A 19,128-nucleotide genomic window follows, 5' to 3' on the forward strand; every position below is an offset into this window, starting at 1 on the left:
CCTACTGCTGTGGAGAAAACCAAACTATGCTGCCAAAAAAGCCACTCTAAGTTTCAGTAGTTGCACATCCTCCAACAGTGGCAGATTAAACATGTTTTCAGGTCCAAGAAATGTGGAGTCTTTACAAGGGCATGTTGTGACAGGACAAGGGGAAATGGTTTTAAACTGAAAGACAGTAAGTTTAGATTAGCCAATAGGAAAAAAATTCCTTACTGTGAGGGAGGTGGTGATGTACTGGAACAGGTTGTCCAAAAAGGCTGTGAATGCCCCATCTCTGGAAGTGTTCAAGGCCAGGTAGGATGGGGCTCTGAGCAACCTGGTCTAGAGTTGAAAGTGTCCCTGCCCATGGCAGGTGTGTTGGAACAGCATGATCTTAAAGGTCCCCTTAAACCAAACCCTTCTGTGATTCAACATTCTTGGTTCTCTCATTACAAGAATCTTTACCTCACTGAAGCAAAACTTCAGGCTCTTGGCTTAGACATTTCCAACTTCCTTTTCCCTTACTAAACCAATGCCAATTCCTAAATTCATATGATGCTTTTCATCTATACATGTTTTGATCCATTTTGACAGCAGTTAAAAATAGCCAAAGGTTAGAAATAACTATTTATTATGAAAACAGTGTAGAAACATTTTCCTGCTCCCTGAACTATCAAAATATACAACAAAAACTTAATTCTCTAGAAAACAAGGAAAAGTGCATTGTAGTGGATGAAACTGCTTGTGTAATATACATTTTTAGTATAAATATTAATAATCTTTGAAGTCTTGTTGAATATCATTCAGGGCATGTGTAAGTCGTCTTATTTTATTTTCCATGGCTTTTTTATTGTTTGCCATTTCTTGCAGAAGCTCCCTCATTTCTTCTTCAACAGAGTAGACCTGAAAAAACACAGAGATGAAGTAGAATTCTTGCTTTTCTTAATACACCTAAACCCATATAATCTTGGCAATTTTTAAAAATGATAAGCAATGCAAGAGTTACATGCTTATATCTTTGAATATGCAATGCATTACTTTTGATACTGGATGCAGTAGCAGAATTTTTTCTTTAAAAAAAGGTATTAGTCTCCTGGGAGGTAGCAAGTACTGTATCAATCCAGAAAACTTATTACGGAAAAAAGCACCAGTTGTCATGTTAAGGAAGAACACAGTAGATGACAGAAGCAGTAACAGTTAAGGTTGGCATGGATGAGTTAAATAGATTATCTGGCATAGTCATCATTAATCTTGCCTGTATAGATAAGGGAATGTTTAGCTATTGATTCCTAACAGCCGCATAGTATGGAGCTTTGCTTGAATATAAAACATTACAATGCACAAGTCTAGAGATTTTCTTGCTGCGCTAAGATTGAGTGATTGAAACCAGGACTGTTTCCATCCAGAGTCAGCCTGAGATTCAAACAGGAGACTTCCAGGCACCACTCTTGCAGCAGCTGTAGAATAAAAATGCAAATACAATAAACATATTAATTGAGTATTAAAATTACTTTTTCATTTGCTGCTTCAATTTGTTTTTCCTTTTCATTTTTCAGGTGCAGGAGCTCTTCCTGATGTGCTGCCAACACTGACTCAAGTTGTTTTCTGAAGGCATTATCCATTTTATGAAGCTTTTCTACAGCAATCCTAAAAAAAAAAATTGAAAAAAAAATCTTAGTTCTGCAAATAACTGCTTTGCTTTGTCAAATTCTGCCTTTGATAAGGTTTTTATAACTCAGGCATGAAGATAATTATATATTGGCATCAGAAATGTCCTGTTTTCTCAAGTACAAGTTCTAGCTTTATGCACTGTGTCAGGACCTTTAGCATTCTCTAAGGAGAGTCATTTAATCACTAGCAAAGGATATAAAGATTAGGGCTTGCTACTGTCAACGTGGATAAGAACTCCCCCTGTTTTCACACATCTTACACTTTTGGTTCCCAAGAAGTGAATGAACTGTGTGATCCTGTGAATGGCCTGTGAGCCTGTCTCTCACAGAAACAGAACAGTGTCTCCTTCACTGGAAAGAAGCATTTCTTTAACTCCAAGCAAATTCTGCTTTTAGGAGATAATTCTTAAATATGTAGGAACAAAAAACAAGGCAAATTTATACAATCGATTTACAACAAAATTCTGATACAAACCAGAATTACTAAGAACAAAAATATCAGTTTCACTACTGATCTTCTAACAATTCCAAACCCTAATACTACTGACTATTTGAGGTGGTTTGTTTTGTTTGGCTTTGTTGTTGTTGTTGATTTTTTGTGGTTCCGGTTTTTTCTTTCTATGCAGTCTTATTAACTAGCTGGTATTTTCTCAAGAATAGCTGGAAGGAAGGAAGAAACATGAGAAGGGGGCCAAAGAATAAAGTAAAAATGACAGTAAGAATCTAAACTTATCACAGGCATTGGTCTAGTGAACTCCTCCATCATTCCATAAGCATATGAAATAATTTTCTGGGTTGTATTTGTTTCTGTATGATCTCATATTTAACTATTAATTGATCAAAGAACTTGGCAGTAAAAGAGGAACAAGAAAATAAATTAAAAATCTTGCTATTTGAATGGGAAAAGAATGACAGGTAATTCAGAAACAGCCACAGACTGAAACAGTGATTAACAGACACCAAGTTGGGCAGGAGTACTGATCTGCTGGAGAGCAGGAAGGCTCTACAAGAAGGGATGGGGGCAAGTTGGGTTGATGGCACAAGGCCAATTGTATGAGGTTATTTTCAAAGAAAATGGAAATTAAGAAGTTCAGATGCCAAATGCTGTAACTGAATGCCAGTTCTATGAAGTAAGTCACCTCAACAGCAAGAATTCCTTCTGGGCCAAGTTTGTAATTGGGCTCACCAAGTAGTTAAAAAGGTATTACACATTCTTTTACCACTTAAATCAAGCATTTTTGCGGAGTTATTAATAATGCTACTCTATAATAACTGAGTACTCACAAAATAAACTATTAAAGTGTTCACCTTTGAGTTTGAAGGCTTTTATTTCTCTCTTCAATCAGCTTCTTCTCTTTGAAATCAAAGTTCTCCTTCATTTGTTTAACCTGCACCTCCAGCTGGCTTAATAGCTCTCCTTTACCTTGCCACCTCTTTTTCAGTGCACTGAAAATAAAACGTACATATTTACAATGAATGTAAATACCACTTCTTAGGAAGGCAGAAAAGCTTTTCATGCTTCTATTTTTCCTCATTTCTGTGAGTTTTAACAGCAAGCGAGTACTCTGTGACTACAGAACAAAGCAGTGTTGCATACAATGATACCAAAGAATTACTGTGATTTGCATGTATCACCTGTGTGCATTCTTAATGTCATCAAGTTCTACTTCTTTTTCTTCTAGCAGTTGCTTTAATTCCTCTTTTCTTTCATTTTGCCTTTCTATTTTTTCCATTAGTTTTTCACATTCAGCAGCTTTTTCATCCAACTGTACTCGAAGCAATTTCTGAGCTTCCCAATTTTCTTCATGGTGTTTCTTGATTTGTTTATCTTTTTCTAGTAAGCCCTTTAGAAGATAAATATTTTAGAACACATAAACTCCCTTTACTGTTACCCCTATGTAACAATGTGTTTAGTCTACGACGGAATAAAGCAGAGAACATGAAAGTTTTCTCTTCTAATGAAGAACACTTAGTAAAGTAATACTCAATTACTTAATCTTCCTCTAAAAGAATTCTGAATTTAAAAAAAAAAAGTCATCAAAACATAAACCTGAAGTAGAAAGCAAGATAATAAAAAAGTTATTTTAAATTCTTATTCTACATAAAAGTTGAATAAACAACTTATATGTAAGTCACTGAGCTCACAATCTGTAACAATGAGTAATGCATCTGACTTAACATGCTATAAAATTTTGACTAATAAGCTAGTTTTAAGTCCTTAAATGAGGCAAATGGAATTACTGGGACAAAACATATTACCTCTGCTGCCAAAACAGTGTTTTGCAAGAACAAATAAAGAAAAAATATTTATGTTGTAAAATAAATGTGAAGCAAACTTAAAAATTATTTTTCCTTTTCTTTCAAACACTCAGGAAGAATTATGCTATCCTAGTTTCAACTCTCTCAAAATCATTATCAAGACTAAACTGAAGCAAGGCAAAGAGAAGAAAATCTGTACATAAATATGGTTCAATGAGATTCAGAGTAGCATCACTGTGCATCAATTTAATAAAAAGCTCTCTTCTGCTCTCAGTGAAATGAATTGCCACTGACAGCCCGATTGTGATTTGTGAGTGCAGACCCAGCTTTTATCACAGGCTTTGTGATAGCTAAAATTAAGACTTACAGTGAAAGTCAAGTACACAAATTGTCAGATATATCACTTACTTCTTTTAATCTCCTAATTGTTTCTGTCTGATCATCCACAATTTTGTTTTTAATTTTTATGGTATCACTGTCCTGTTCCTTTTGCTTTTTTAAAGTGTCAATCTCATTTGTTAAAACTTCAATTTTTGCCTCCAGTTTCCCCCGATCTTGCGCAAGATGAGCTCCTGGACAAAAGAGGATATTCACATTACAATAGAAACTCATTTTTTACATGATTTCAAGATGTGGAATGTTGGGAGATTGGGCTAGGGAAGGTGAGAACTTTACAAACCAAAGTATTGACTGTTCTCCCCACTGGAAACACTGTAGGGGTTTAATCTGTAGGTAGGTAATTCTTAAGAGGAAATGCAGAACTGAAAGTCTGTGTTTTATCCTTTTTGAAAACTTCTCTGAAAAATAGTTGACAATAATTCTTACAGACCCCAAAAGACCACAAGGTGGTGCTGAGTCCCAGGAATAGAGAAAAACGCCCAAACTTTTTTTTTCTCCCAGCATTTAACATTCTTTTAAGATATGTATTGAAATTTCCATATTAGACTTCCCTGCTAGACAAGAAGCATTACATAACATTATTTACAGATCCTTGCTCTTTGAGTTTCATGTTTAAAAGTTCTTTGTACAACTTTATGGTATTTTCACATTTTCAGGAAACAGATAACTGTATTCACAGCTGAATCCTACAATTGCTGTTACAGATCCTGCACCAGCCCCTGTGCCTCAGAACATTTATTTCTGCACATCATCTTTACAACTGGATAAGATCAGGAAGGCACCCAAGGACCCTGGCATGATTAAAACTATACAGGAGTGTTTATTTGAAACATAAAATATTGAACACCAAAATTTTTTCTGCAAAAGAAAAAAACCCACTATTTTACCCTGTTCTGCCAACTCCTGCCCCCATATTTTTCTTTCCATTTTTAATCCATCAATCACAGATTCCTGGGCTGTAAGCTGGGAAATAAGTTTTCCATTTTCCTTTTTTAGAAGTTCAACTTCAACAGCCTTTTGTTTGTCCTCCTCAATCACAGTTTCAAGCTCTCCAGTTCGACACTGTGTGAACAAACATTGGGAAAAGACAGAAAGGATCATTTAAAACAACATTCAAAATTTCAAATCAATATTAAGGGGTTAGGAAAGTAATCCTTATATACACCAAATTAAGGTAACTGAAAAATATGCTACTTGCATTCAGGGTTCTATCTGCATCTCATTCCAGTTCTGAAACACAAATGTTTGCTTCAAATTGACATACTTCAATCCCAGGAAACTATAAAGTTGACTTCTAAATACCCACTCTAAAATAACAATTTCATCATAAAAACCTGCTCAGAATTATAAATGCAAAAGTCAAGAAAAGCAAAAGAGAAAGTAAAGATATTACAAACTGAATCAGAAGAAGACAGAAGCTGGGATGTACTTTCACTTCCAATGATACATATTTATCTTCTATTATCCAAGCTACTTTTTGTTTTACAGATTACAGCTATTTAATACAGGTATTTTTCAATTTTGTTCTTAAAAGCACCACTGACTGGCAGAATCTTATTCTGTACAACAAAAAAATATTTGGGCACCCTAACAAAAACAACAAAATGTAGAAAGGAGATTAGAAACAGCTGTGCAGGGGTTGTGCTTCACCCAAGTATTAGCACAAAGCTGAACTGGATCACACAACCATTCAAAAGTTATATCTTTAAGATTTATAAAAATTATTTATGGATAATAGAATAGTACTAGAATATGTTGTCACAAAGCAACTGTGCCCACAGTATTTAAGATTAAAATTTGACTATTAGTGGATAATGAATCATACTTTTAATGCTATACAATGAGGAGATACTGAGCTGCTAATAACTACACTGCATTATTAGTTCAATTACATTTTTACTTCATATACAGTGACCAGTGCAGAAGCATGTTCCATTTCTTTGAATTTACAAGGGGTCAGTGCTATTAATGTAGTTTTGATTGACCAACTACTAGTGTTCACAGCACAAGGAGTGCACTTTGCAAAACATGAATGAGTCCACATTTTTCTATACGGGGAGCAGTATTTATGAGAAACAGAAGTGCAAGATGCAAGAATAAAGGCTGATGTGCACTACTAGGCTTTAGTGCAATAGGAAACCTGTGTCTTTTAGTTAACCAAGCTTGTGTAGAATCATTAACTTTTATAAATGAAACATTACAAAAAATAATCTATGTAGTTGAAATGTTTAGAAACAAGTACCTTTAGGCTTGCTGTAACTTCCTCGTTTGATTTTGTTAATTCTGCAATTTTTGCTTTCTGTTCTTCCACTAAATTTGTCAGGTCTTGGATCAGACTTGCCATGTCTTTCTCCCTTCGTTCCAACTCAAAGAGGGCTTGTTTGTGTTCAACTAGATCAGCAGAAGCTTTTTCAAAATCCTGTTTTACCTACAATTTTATAAGACAAGACTTGAAAAATGCTAACTTTTGGAAAAACAGTATATATATAAACACAGGTGACATCTGAATTTCAAGTGAAAACACAGAAATTCACCAACTGTATATGGAATTAGCGAATATCTGAAACCAGTTTTCTCCTGGTTTGTTCATGAAACTTCAACTTGAAAAACTGGTTCTACCCAGCTACATATTTGTAAATAAACCCCCAAACCCAACAAAACATAAAAAAAATTACAAAAAATCCCAATAAAACAAACAAAAAAACCAAAACCAAAACAACAAACCTCACACACAGAACAAAAAAACATCACGGGTGGATGGGAAGCAGAGCAGAAAAAACATACTTGGGAACTTAAAGCAATGCCTTGATTTAATCTCATTGTTAAAATTGACACTAAAATCTCAAATTAAAGACAAAGTTAATTCAAGCCTTTTTTTCTTGCAACAGAAAGATCTAAAGGGTAAAACCCCTGTCTTTTCTTTCTCCTCTTCTCCCATCTATTTAAAACTTACTCAAAGCAAAGAAAACCAAATTTAAGGACAAGTAGGTAATATTTTATTTAGCATAAAAAAAATGTAAACACTCGCCACAGAAATAAATTTTCTAAGGAATTTAGCTAACAAATTTTGAATTTGAGTTTCAAAATGTATATCCAAAATTCAATTTTGAAAATTTACACAATAAGGAATGGTATTATTAAATGCACTTGTGTATATATATATATATATATATATTAATGATAACCTTATCAATACACAAACCAAAAATTTACTGTAATTGAATATATTCTAATTGAAGGTTAACATATTTTAAAAGAAATTAATAACATCAGACAGATGGGGGGTTTTTAAAATTTCTTTTGATTAAGTTCTACATATGAACAAAAATGCTGGTGTTTTTGAGTGCTAACTTGGCATTTGCTGTCACTGTTCTAATCACTGACATTCAAACCCTTCTACTAGTATTTCTGCATGAATCCTCAGAGCTAAGATCATAGGGATAAAAAAACAAGCCAACAAAACACCAAAAAACCACACCCAGAATATGCACCCAAGCCAAACACATTTAAGAGAACTGCAACCCCACCTAGTGTGAGATGAAATGTTCTCCTACCTCTTTAAACCTTTTTGATTCAATGGTTAAAGCTAAACGAAATTCATCTTCTAACTCTCTATACTTCTGGTTTGACATGTTAATTTTCTCCTGCAATTCACTAACATGCTGTTCATGCCTCTGCTGCTGTTTAGCCACTTCTTTTGACAAAGCATCTTGGAATTCAGGTCCATATAAAACAACTCGGGTTCCAAGCTCCTTCCTGAAATTACCAAGCATACACTTGAGACATGAACTGCAGGATCTCACAATGCTGTTTTAATTCATTTCCTTGGTCTTACTGAACAAGGATAACAAATTATGCAATAAATGGGATAAATTCCTTCATCTTACAGACAGTCTTCGGTCTTCTCTGACAATGGTCCTGGCATGAGGAAAATTCTGTTGACTGCTGTTAAAAATACCTAAAGGAATATTCTTAATTTTTAATTCAAACATTTGTAGAAATTATTCAATTGTGCTTAGCCTCAAGTATTCCCCAAAAAAGGGAAATTTTCAAAGAGGAAAACACCCAGGCACGTAACTCACCCTCCACTCAACAAGCAAGATACTGCAGAGGCTGACTGATTGTTTGGAACACTTTGTGTTATTGTAACATATGCAGCTCTTCAGACAGTAATTCAAATACAATTTTATTTTTATCTGATTATTCCTGGATTACAGATCAAGTATTTAAAATAAAGAATTCAGCCATATTATAAGACAAGAACCTTTCACATGAAAGGCTGGAGGTTGCCTACATGAACTTATGAGTCAGGAATCTACAAGATATTCTTAAATGAGCAGGAAAATGCATGGGAAGACATCTACATTTTAACAAAGACCATCTCTTCCACTAATCAAAAATACCCCAAATAAACCAAACCCATACAAAAACACATCCATACTTAAGAACATATTTAAACAACACATGTTGGCAACACAAGCATCTCTATTAACTTGTGAAAAGAAAATAATGACCCCATACCTTTGCTCTTGCTCTCTTAATACAAGAAGCTCATGTAGTTGTTTTACCTTCTCCTTCTGCTGTCGGACAGATATTCGAAGTAATTGTACTTCTCTTTCATTTGCTGATGCTTTAAGCTCTGCTTCTTGAACCTGTTTCATCTGTGTCATTCAGACAAGAGCAAGATTTTCTTAAAACTGTAATCTAATCTTCATGTTTTATACTAGAACACAAAGGAACAAGTGCTTTCTAAGAGTTTTTTATTTGGGGTTTTTTGTTTGGTTTTGCTTCTTTCTTAATATTGTAACACTTGAATAAATTTAAGACAAGATGTTTAAAATAAAGTCTTAACTTCCTACAACTCAAAAAGCAACCTTAATAAAAAACCAAGGGCATTTACTTAATTTGTAAATCCTTCAAGGTGTCCTGCAGAAGTTGAAGAAGTGCATTGGCAGAACAATTTCCTCAATTAGAAACTCATTTATTGTAATACTTTATTAGTTTCAAACAACATTTTTAGATGTATTCAACATTAACTTCATTTTTTTAACACTCCACTTTTGAAAAAGTCTCAATTTTTCTGAGTTGTATAGTTTAGAGTTGCTGAACAGAGCTGCTTTTTAATGATTTTACAAAAAATGTAGAATCAGTATAAACACCAGATGGCATACTCCACTTTTTCCACTTGCATTTTTCAATGCAAGCTTTTATGAATAATTCCATTTTATAGACTTCATCCTTTTAAATACAAAACTCTTTTCTGATTCAACATGAAGAAAAAAGATATGAAAAAGTTTTAAAAAAGGTTTTGATTACTCATTAAATGGTAATTCAAAATCAGGACACTTCTAAAAGCTAAGTTCTTATGTTCTACGTGTTAAAGCCTTTTCATGAATAGTTTAATGAGTAACTTTTAGATATACCATACTGTATTTCTTAGTTTTGTGGAAGAAGAGAAGCAATTCTCTCCTAAATTGAAGCACTTAAAAATGTCAAGCAAGAACACATTTTAACAAAATTGTCAAAGAAGAACAAGGGAATAGGATACACATGTAGATGCATAGTAAACTTAGTAAATCTTGAATCCCTTCAAAAAGTCATCTAGTAATGCTGCCTGAAGGCCTTAGAAAGTGGTAGCTAACCATAATTTACCACTGAAAGTAATTGCCAGGATGTACAGTGAGAAAGCCCTATAAAATATTCTAGAATTTCTTAATCTTGGAATTGATAAAATAGGCCAGAGGTATATTAAATCTGAACATTCAGAAAGAGGATTTAGTTTTGAGACCATCATGATTATTCTTTGAAATTATTAAGGAGCATTTGCTACAGGATCTTAAAGACAAGAACAAAGACTGTCCCTTAATAATGCTACTACCAACAAAAGAGGTGACTTATTTCTACAAAGTCATTGAAGGAAAAATAAAAACCTCATACATAAATAAGGTGTTTCCATTCTTTTAGGACAGAAAAAAACACACACATATTTGCAAATCCCACTCTCCTGTTCTCCAAATCACTAAATCTAGTACTTTTCAAACTGACAGGTAGATAACTGATCTAAACTGAAGGTCACTTCTAGATTCCATGACAGCTCCAGGGTAAGGAAGAAACAGAAGTGCCACTCAAGTGCCCAAACAGAAGCCTAAAGTAGAGGGTGTTTTGGATGGTACTTTACAGTTTGTCTATCAGCACACTCCATGATTCTTATTCCTTTCAGGTAACCTGAACAACAACACTTCCTAGAGCACCACACTATCAGTTCAAGGACTTTTCAGGATGGATGTGTTAAGATTAATTTTCTCTAAGTTCAGTGACACAGGAATGGACTAACATGGGAATATAAACAAACAAAATTAATAAGTATTGGAGCACACTGAAAATTCAGCAATTAATTTTTCAGAAAGAAACAGTGGCAGTATCTGGTCCAACATCTTGATCGTATATATTTGTATACACAACAAAGATCCTCTGACTACTAAATTATCATTATCTTCTTCAGCTGTAAAAACAAAACCAAAAAAACACAAACAAACAAACACATACAAAACATCACACAAACTGTAATGTTCTCAGCAATTACTGTTTTGTTCTGGTTGCAATTAAAAACACCTAATTCTTTAGTTCAGCAAAACAGAACCACTAGATTTCCACTCCAGTAGTAAGATGTCTATTGATTTTAGCAACTTTAAAAACTTGTCTTTGTCACTCTGTATTTTCAGAAAATATCAACTCTCAGTGTTAAGTACATAGGACTTTTCTCCTTTATCTTAAGACCACCATTTATAAAATACATTAATTGACAATTAAAATGGATACCTGTTGTTAAACATTACTATGCAGAAAAAAAGCCACGGGTTTTATTGTGGACAACTCAGACTCAGTGCTGGTAAAATCTAGTATTTCTTTGTATTCAGGACTATGATAGCCACCCTGTTGCCATTGCATTATTTTACTCATGAAAAATACTTACCTCGACTGCTCGCTGCTGTAATCTCTGTGTCTCCATCTTGGACAGTGTTTCTTCTAAAGCTTGCATGGACTTCTGGTATGCTGCTTCTTTATTTCTTGCCTGATTTAGCTCATTAGTAAGCCTTTCAGTTTCACCTTTCAACTGCTGGACGTCTGCTTGCAGTCTTGCTTTGGCATCTCTCTCTTTCAATATCAATTCCTTTAACCTGAGAATAAACAATAAAGTTGCATTACAAACATTTTACTTAGAAGTTTGATGCCAAATACATTGAGAAAAAGGCATTAGTAGCTGTTGTAGTGACATATCTTGTTTACCACTGAGTTTTACTATTTACAGCATTGCTATATAAAACTGTCTAAAGGCACGTAAACTATTACTTAAGTCATGTGTAGCATTCCTATATGAAAATTCATTTAAAAAAACCTGAGATGGAGACAACCTCATAGATACAACCTTTAGGAAATTATTCCAATATTACTTTGCTTTACAGGAACATAATAAGCCTCTTACAGAAGATGGTATAAATGTAGATGGGTATAAAATAAACAAATAGGGAGAAAGGGGAAATATTCAGTCAGTCATCAATGGTAACTCAGAAGCATGTAGCTTGGTTTTTCCTAAAAGAAAGAAGATGTGGCTTTGATAAATACAATGCAGTTATAAAAAAGACAAATAGAGCAGACATCTCCAAAAATAAGATTTTTTTTTAAAAAAGGCTGCTGCTCAGAACACACAAGGATGGTGACAACCATGTCTCTGAAGATGTGCTAGGCCTGCCCTGCCCTATGGGCCAACTCTGGCCTGCCAGAAACATTTTTGTTCTAATGTGCTGTGCAGATAAAAGCAAAGAACACTCTAGGTATATGTGGAAAGGAAGACTGGGACACAAAAGGCAGAAGTATGATATGGGACAGCTACTAGAGCTTGAACTGAAGGTACAGTTATGATAGAGATTGCTTGGAAAGTAATGGCTAGAAATGGAGGAAAGTGGCATACTGATATTGTTCTACGAGAACAGGAAGAAAGCTGCAGAAGGGAATTTCACTAGGTAATACTGAGACAAATTCTAGCAGTTTCTTGATGCCTTATTTTCAAAGTATATTGTTTAAAGCTGTCCTTGTTTCTTAAGCCTACAAAAGGAATTACTGGACACTAAAAAAAAACCACCAAAACAAACTCTTAGACTACAGCACTGTTTCCCTACCTGTCTCTAGTGTGAACAGCCATACTCTGAATATTCTTTTCTTCTTTTGTATGCTTCTGTAGCTCACTGATATACTCTAATAATTTCTTCTCTGCTTGCTCTGCTTTCCACCTCCTTTCTTTCTCCTGATCCAGTTCCTGAATCAGTACCTTAGCAAGAATGTGATAAGCATCAACTTACTAAGAAACATTCGAGCATAGCCAAAAATGACAAACAATATTTATAATTGAACAAGGAAAGAAATTGAAAAGAACAATATTTTTTTGTCTTTCTGGAATTCATGGATGATGGAACAAAGTGCAAGCAACCAGGCCAAAAACTTCCATTAAACTGAAAAAAAATACATCCTCTCCCAGTTGACACTATAAGAACTCCACTACTTTTGATAATATCTACATGGAATTATTTCTGTCACCTGCAGTTATTAGTTTGACCAGGAGACATATGTTTGGCTTCAGATGAAGATATACTCATATTTAACTTGAAATGATGCAAAACCTACTTGGTATGTTGATTCCTCTATGGGATTTGATTCACATTCTTCTACTTTTTCCATATTGCTCTGTCTTCCAGTTAGTATTTCAGTCTTTCTTCCCACTACTTTAAAGTGAGAGTCTTTCCGACTGGAGCATGGACACTTCGAGGAACTCTTCTTCTCTCCTCTATAAGCAGAGTTTAAACAGTAACTTTTAAATGAAAAAAAAATACATTTCTGTGCAGCAGCTGAATACTAGAGAGTTCAAAACCAATTTGAAAATAATTTGCAATCAGACCATAGTAACAGCTAAATTCAAATATTCAGCTCTAAAAAGGTACTTAAAACTAGTAGATGCTACCTAAAACCATCTGAAGACCACATACACATGAAATAATTTTATGAGAGTAGAGTAGTTGTAGAGCTGCAGCAGCTGACTGAACAAATATATTCCAATTTGTATTGTCTTCTACTCATCACTTCTGACATTTACTATATAAATCAAACAAATCACTATGGCATCCTCAGCTTCATCAAGGATATATATTCTTGACCATTGTTCTGACATCATGAATCTTTTATTTTTTCAGTTCCATCTGTGGAGAATTCTTTTGTCACCACAATTTAAAATAAAAATAGAAATATAAGCTGTTAGGATTTTGGAAGTGTTTGTTTTGGAATCTTCAATTTCCTTCTCATCTGAAGAAAGAAACAGCAAATATGGGGAAACAACTGAATGAAGCCTCAGTAGCTACTCATTTTCAGAGCTCTGTTAACTGACCTGACTTACTCAACCTACCACTTTCAGTGAGATGTTTCAAATTAAAACTATCTTAATGCTGGAAATATTCAGTTTAATTAATTTTGGCTTCATATAGTAAACACTGGGATACCTGTCAGTTATTTTCTTCTTTAGATGACTTGCATGGCCTTTTGCAGATAAGGCAGTTTTACGGTAAGTGGGGATCTTGCTTCCTTTCATGACCATTCTGTTGTTCTCTTTTCCACTCTCATTTTCACTCTCAGAAGTTGGATCTGTGTCTCTCTTAGCTTTGAGAACACTTGGAGCAGTTTCCTGTCTTGAATTATCAGATACCTAAGAAGAAATCAGAGTTTTAAATACAAATTTTACAATTTCTGATTGGCTAATTTCCAACACTTGTTAAGGTGCTATTTTTAAAAAAGTTCACACAAAATAATTTTGACAAAAACTAAACAATTGCTTCCAGTTCTTTACTTTTCCATTTACTTTCCATTCCCTGTTTGCTGAAATATTTTGTTGTTTTAAAGCTAAAACAAATGCGGAATGCTTGAGAACATAGTTGTTTCCTTTTGAAATACCCGAAGCTTTGTAAAATCCTTAGGCAGTTGGTGAAAAATGTAAAACAAAAATGGCACTTAAAAACCAAAAAGCCTTGCAAACATCACCTACCAAACAAACCTGGCAAACTTATGTTACTTATGTTAACAACACAAACTGTATTACCTGACAAACATATCAGACCAAGTTGACCTATTGGTGAAATTAATTTTTACCAACTGTATAATCCAGGCACTTTGGTACATTTCATGTTTTACTTTGGTTCAGTTAGCATATTGATGGTTTTTATACTGTATGGAATGATTCATGATACAAAGTGCAACCTTCAGTTTTAAAGATTTGTTTTTATTCTATTACCAGCTTCTCAAAATGATTAAGAACACATTAGCACAGTCAGCCCATACATACCAGTAGAAATGCTGTAGTTTGTTTCAGCAAATTTTTCATTATCAGAAAGGTGCACCTTATCTTACAAACAAAACTTGCTGTGCCATCACAGAAAAAAAAAAAATCACCTTTTGCAGTATCTGTAAAATCTGATCTTCTATTTTTTTAATCCTCATCTCACTATATATTTTATCAAGCTCGGTCTTCTCGGGTTCAGAAGATGAGACAAGCTCTGTGGAGGAGCTGGTAGCACCTTGCACTGGTATCCTTGTACGCTGCCGAAACTGAGCCAGCGCCTGGTCGATGTGTGGTGTTGCCAGCGGCAAGGGAACATTGTTCTATCAAAACAAAAGACAACCCCTGTAGCATTAATATGTTGCATGCAATATAAAAATAGAATATGTCAATTTTAAAACCAGTACACACAAACCTGATCTTGGGAAGAAGGGCACCCAGGTGAAATCAAAGAGTCCAAAATGTCTTCTGAACACTGCAAATTTGAACAGTTTTCTTCTGCCAGGCCCACTGATTCACCAGAAATATTTCTTCCATCTAGAGCTGTTAGCTGGGGCAATGACTGAAGAACAGTTTCTCTATAACCTCGAGAAAAAGACCACATTTAAATTGAAATCAACCTTCCAAGGGGGTGTATTTTAGGTACCTCATAATCTTAAATGATTCACTGCATTTTTAATGTAAGAAAAAAAGTAGTGAGTAATCTACAATTGTCTCACCTTTCCCCACTCAAGGCTTTCAACAGATAACATTACAAATTAAATCAATTGGGAAGCTGCCTGCCTAGTCCTGATCTACACAGAGATTTCCCAGCCACCATCAGCACACTGCAATTGCACAGACAACCACTCAATAGCAGCCTACTGCATACAAACTCTTGTACCGCGTGGAAGGGCAGACAAATGTAATGGAAAAGCAAGTTCTGAAAGGGCTTAGACAACTTCATCCTTTGTCAGTGAATGAAATAAGGAGTTATGAAACTGTAAATCACTTAATTTAGCATTTTTAATTTATTAGAATTTGGGCTGCTGAACACAGCAGTTTTGAAGGTGCCACCAAAGACACAGATATGAAGAAGTACGTAAACACTTGCAGAAGAAAACTAGTGGCATTTTCTAAGTTAATATGATAATGTTAATAGTCCTGTTTCTGTAGTGCCTGAATGTATTTGTAAAACATGATGAGTACCTTTAAAGACATTACTTAAAACCTTATTTGGCTTTCCTCAATAACTTCTGATGTTTCTTTTGAACTGTACATACATTACACCCGTATCAACTGTATGCTCATGATATGGTTACTATTTTGTATTGTTTCAATTCCTACTGTCCTACTCTTTGTAATGAAATTATCTTTGAACTCTTGCAAAAGCATCAGTCCTCCTCTTCTACCTTCCTGTAAGGGATTTTACTCTCTTATAAAAAAAACCCTGCACCAATATAGAATGTTAAAATTTAACTTGTTTGAACTTAGACTGTAACATTTTAATGGCCTGAATAATGGACCCTCAAACCAGAAGCTCTAATACAACTAAAAGTGATGTATCCACATGCACTCTCCAACTTGTCTCCATGCTGCCTAGTGAAACACCTGTCACCTATTTGGATGAAAATGCTAATTACTTCAGAGGATCTTAAAGTCTGTCACTACTGACCAAAGCAGAGGGAAAAGAAGGGAAAGCTAACTGTTACTGATATTTCTCTCATAGTCCTTATCACAGTAGCAGACTGTCCTGTGCCTGCTCTCTGTCTGCACAGTTCAGTATCTTTAAGTACACTACTGGAGTTCTCCACCTATCCAGCTTATAATATTAATACTCCTGTCCTTCCACTACACCACATGGCTCAGAGCTCCACCCAACCTGTCCTTGAACACTTCCAGGGATGGGGCATCCACAACCACTCTAAGCAACCTGTTCCACTGCTTCACCATCCTTCACAGTGAAGATTTTTTCCTAGTATGTAATCTAAACCTACTCCAGTTTGAAGACATTCGTCCTTGTCATGGAGTAGTGACCTGTAGTCCTGTCACTACATGCCCTTGGAAAGAGTATCTCTCCTCCTTTTGTAGACTCCTCTCAGGAGTAGCAAAGAAACAGGCTGAACAATCCCAAGTCTCTCAGCCCTTCCTCACAGAAGAGATGCTCCATCCCTCTAATCATGTTGGTGGCCCTCTTCTGCACTCACTAGTGAAAGTATTGAGCCTTATCAGAGCATACAAGTTAAAATTTTGAGAATATGTCGTGGGGGAAAAAAAGGAATTTTTTTAATGGGAAATGAATTAATTTTGACAGAATTTAGATTTCTACAGGCTGGTCAGTTTATGAATGAACTTGCAAGCTTCAGAAAACAGTTTACAGCTGTTAAAGTAAATCACTGATCTAATGAGCACAAATTATCTACGCAAGATCAGATCCATACCTGCTGTGTGACAAACTGGATTGGCTTTTCCGTTTTTTTCCAGTGTGAGGTATGTCAAACTGTGCAGCCCCTTTGTGCACTGAAGTAAGTGATTAATATTGTTTACACAGTTGCTGTGAAGGTCAATGTGGCTAATCTTATGTCTTGTTCCATGAAGGGATTGAAATCCTGGAAATTTCAGGGAAAAAACCAAATAAACACAAAGTAATGTTGTCTGCTACAGTCCTAGACTATGGGGTTTAGAACATACTGTTAAAAAATATTCAGTAAATAAGAGATCATAACTAGAAATGAGAGAACAACACTTGTTCCATATCCTTGTCTACATGTCAATTACCTATGCTACTCTACCACAAGTACAACACTTAAGCGTACTAGTTATGTGACCTAACTTTAAAGAAACAGATTAATCTCTGTTAAAAAGCATGTAAAAATAAACTTTTTCCTTGAAGTTTCATTTTATAACACAAGGTCATTAACAAAACTGTTACCAATGCTCTTTTCATTTTCCATTACAAGTTCTCTTGATTTTGTAGCATGAAATTGCAACAACTATTTCAACAAAGAGATATAGAAAAGAAATTCCATATCTTGTATAAAGTTGCATTTTTGTTCTATAAAAATGAAAGATATGAATATTTTGTAAGTAAGTCTAAAATGTTTACTATACTACTTTCTGAACAAGCATGGCCTCACCAAACACAGAAGAGTAAATTCTAGTTCAGAACAATCTTTAGTTTTAAAAACTTTAAAGCTGAGAAGAGCAGCAATTTCCACTTATTTTCCACTTCCACTTTCCAATTATTAGAATTATTCAGTGAATTGGTACTTGAAGCGCTAGAAACTTCTTAAAATACACTTGACTGTATTTCAAGTTTTTCAAAATTAGAGTGAGACAAATGCTTTGTATTGCACAGCACATGGCAGTATCACTTACCAGAGAGATCATGTATGTGATTATATGACAAGTTCAGCATAGTTAAATTAAAGAGTTTTTCCAGTCCTAAACAAAATGTGGGGAAAAAACAGAAACAGTAGAATTTTCAAAAGAATTCTCTGCTTTCATCAAATTCAAAGCTTGCAAAGTGAACCTTTAAAGACCATAACAATGAACTATGACATTAAACTATAATAATAATATAAAAATCTGGTTTTCCTTCTAAATTAAGATATTTTGCTATGCTAAGCCCTACAAAGACTATATATACTCATCTTAAATTTTACTTTATAGAACAGTTAGCATACTAACCCATACTAACTTGGTACAACGTTATGTATATGCAAACATCCCAGAAGTAAACTTTAAGACTTTAAACTTAGAAAACCTTTGTAACTTGCTAAATGGACAGTAATAAACATTGCAGACCCTCCACTTTGGTCAGCAGGTTACAGGACAAGCTCAGTGTGCGCAGCTTAGCCAGGGAACTGAGCCCCTCGATGCGACGGATCTGGTTTGATGACAGATCCAAGTGCTGCAGATTCCGGAGGTGGTCGAGCCCCTGGATCCTGGCGATGAGGTTACAGTGGGCGTTGAGCGTGTGCAGGTCCGAGCTCAGGGACACATCCCGCAGGCTGCGGAGAGAGGCGCCTATCGTCAGCCGAGCAGCTCGGCCCCGCGCCGCGGCCTCCCCTCACCCCGGCCCGCACTCACCTTTTAATGCCCTTATCTATGAGGCTGAGCTCTCCGGGGATCCCCGCCATCCCGCCGGGCCCCGGTCTGACCGCACCTCGGTTCAACCCTCCTTCGTCCCCACGGCCCCGCTCTCCGCCTTCGGCCGGGACACAACGGCCTCACGGCCCCGCCTCACGGCCCCGCCGCTCCCCGCTCCCGCCGCGGGCAGGCGCGGCCGTGGGGAGGCGGCAGCGGGGGACGGGCCCCGTGCCTCCACTGGGCTCCCTGCCGCTTTCCTTTCGCTTTCCTGCCGCCTCCTGCCGCTTTCCTTTCGCTTTCCTGCCGCCTCCTGCCGCCTCCTGCCGCTTTCCTTTCGCTTCCTGCCGCCTCCTGCCGCTTCCTGCCGCTTTCCTG

At 35.8% G+C, this 19,128-nt stretch overlaps 1 protein-coding gene across 1 annotated transcript; it reads right to left on the bottom strand.

Annotated features, from left to right (window-relative positions):
- Positions 1-593: 593 nt before the first annotated feature.
- On the bottom strand, positions 594-19,127 carry LRRCC1 (leucine rich repeat and coiled-coil centrosomal protein 1). Its single transcript, XM_023920818.2, has 19 exons — positions 18,754-19,127; positions 18,469-18,674; positions 18,040-18,105; positions 17,103-17,270; positions 15,098-15,267; positions 14,796-15,005; positions 13,853-14,055; positions 12,987-13,146; positions 12,485-12,633; positions 11,281-11,485; positions 8,829-8,968; positions 7,862-8,063; positions 6,550-6,735; positions 5,195-5,369; positions 4,317-4,480; positions 3,285-3,493; positions 2,958-3,095; positions 1,491-1,626; positions 594-882 (listed from the first exon to the last, which is right to left on the bottom strand). The coding sequence occupies exons 1-19, from the start codon at positions 18,801-18,803 to the stop codon at positions 751-753; spliced, it is 3,069 nt and encodes a 1,022-aa protein (XP_023776586.2). The 5' UTR covers positions 18,804-19,127; the 3' UTR covers positions 594-750.
- Position 19,128: the final 1 nt, after the last annotated feature.

Source organism: Cyanistes caeruleus, chromosome 1, assembly GCF_971803275.1.
Source record: "Cyanistes caeruleus chromosome 1, bCyaCae1.hap1.1, whole genome shotgun sequence".
NCBI lineage: Eukaryota > Metazoa > Chordata > Aves > Passeriformes > Paridae > Cyanistes > Cyanistes caeruleus.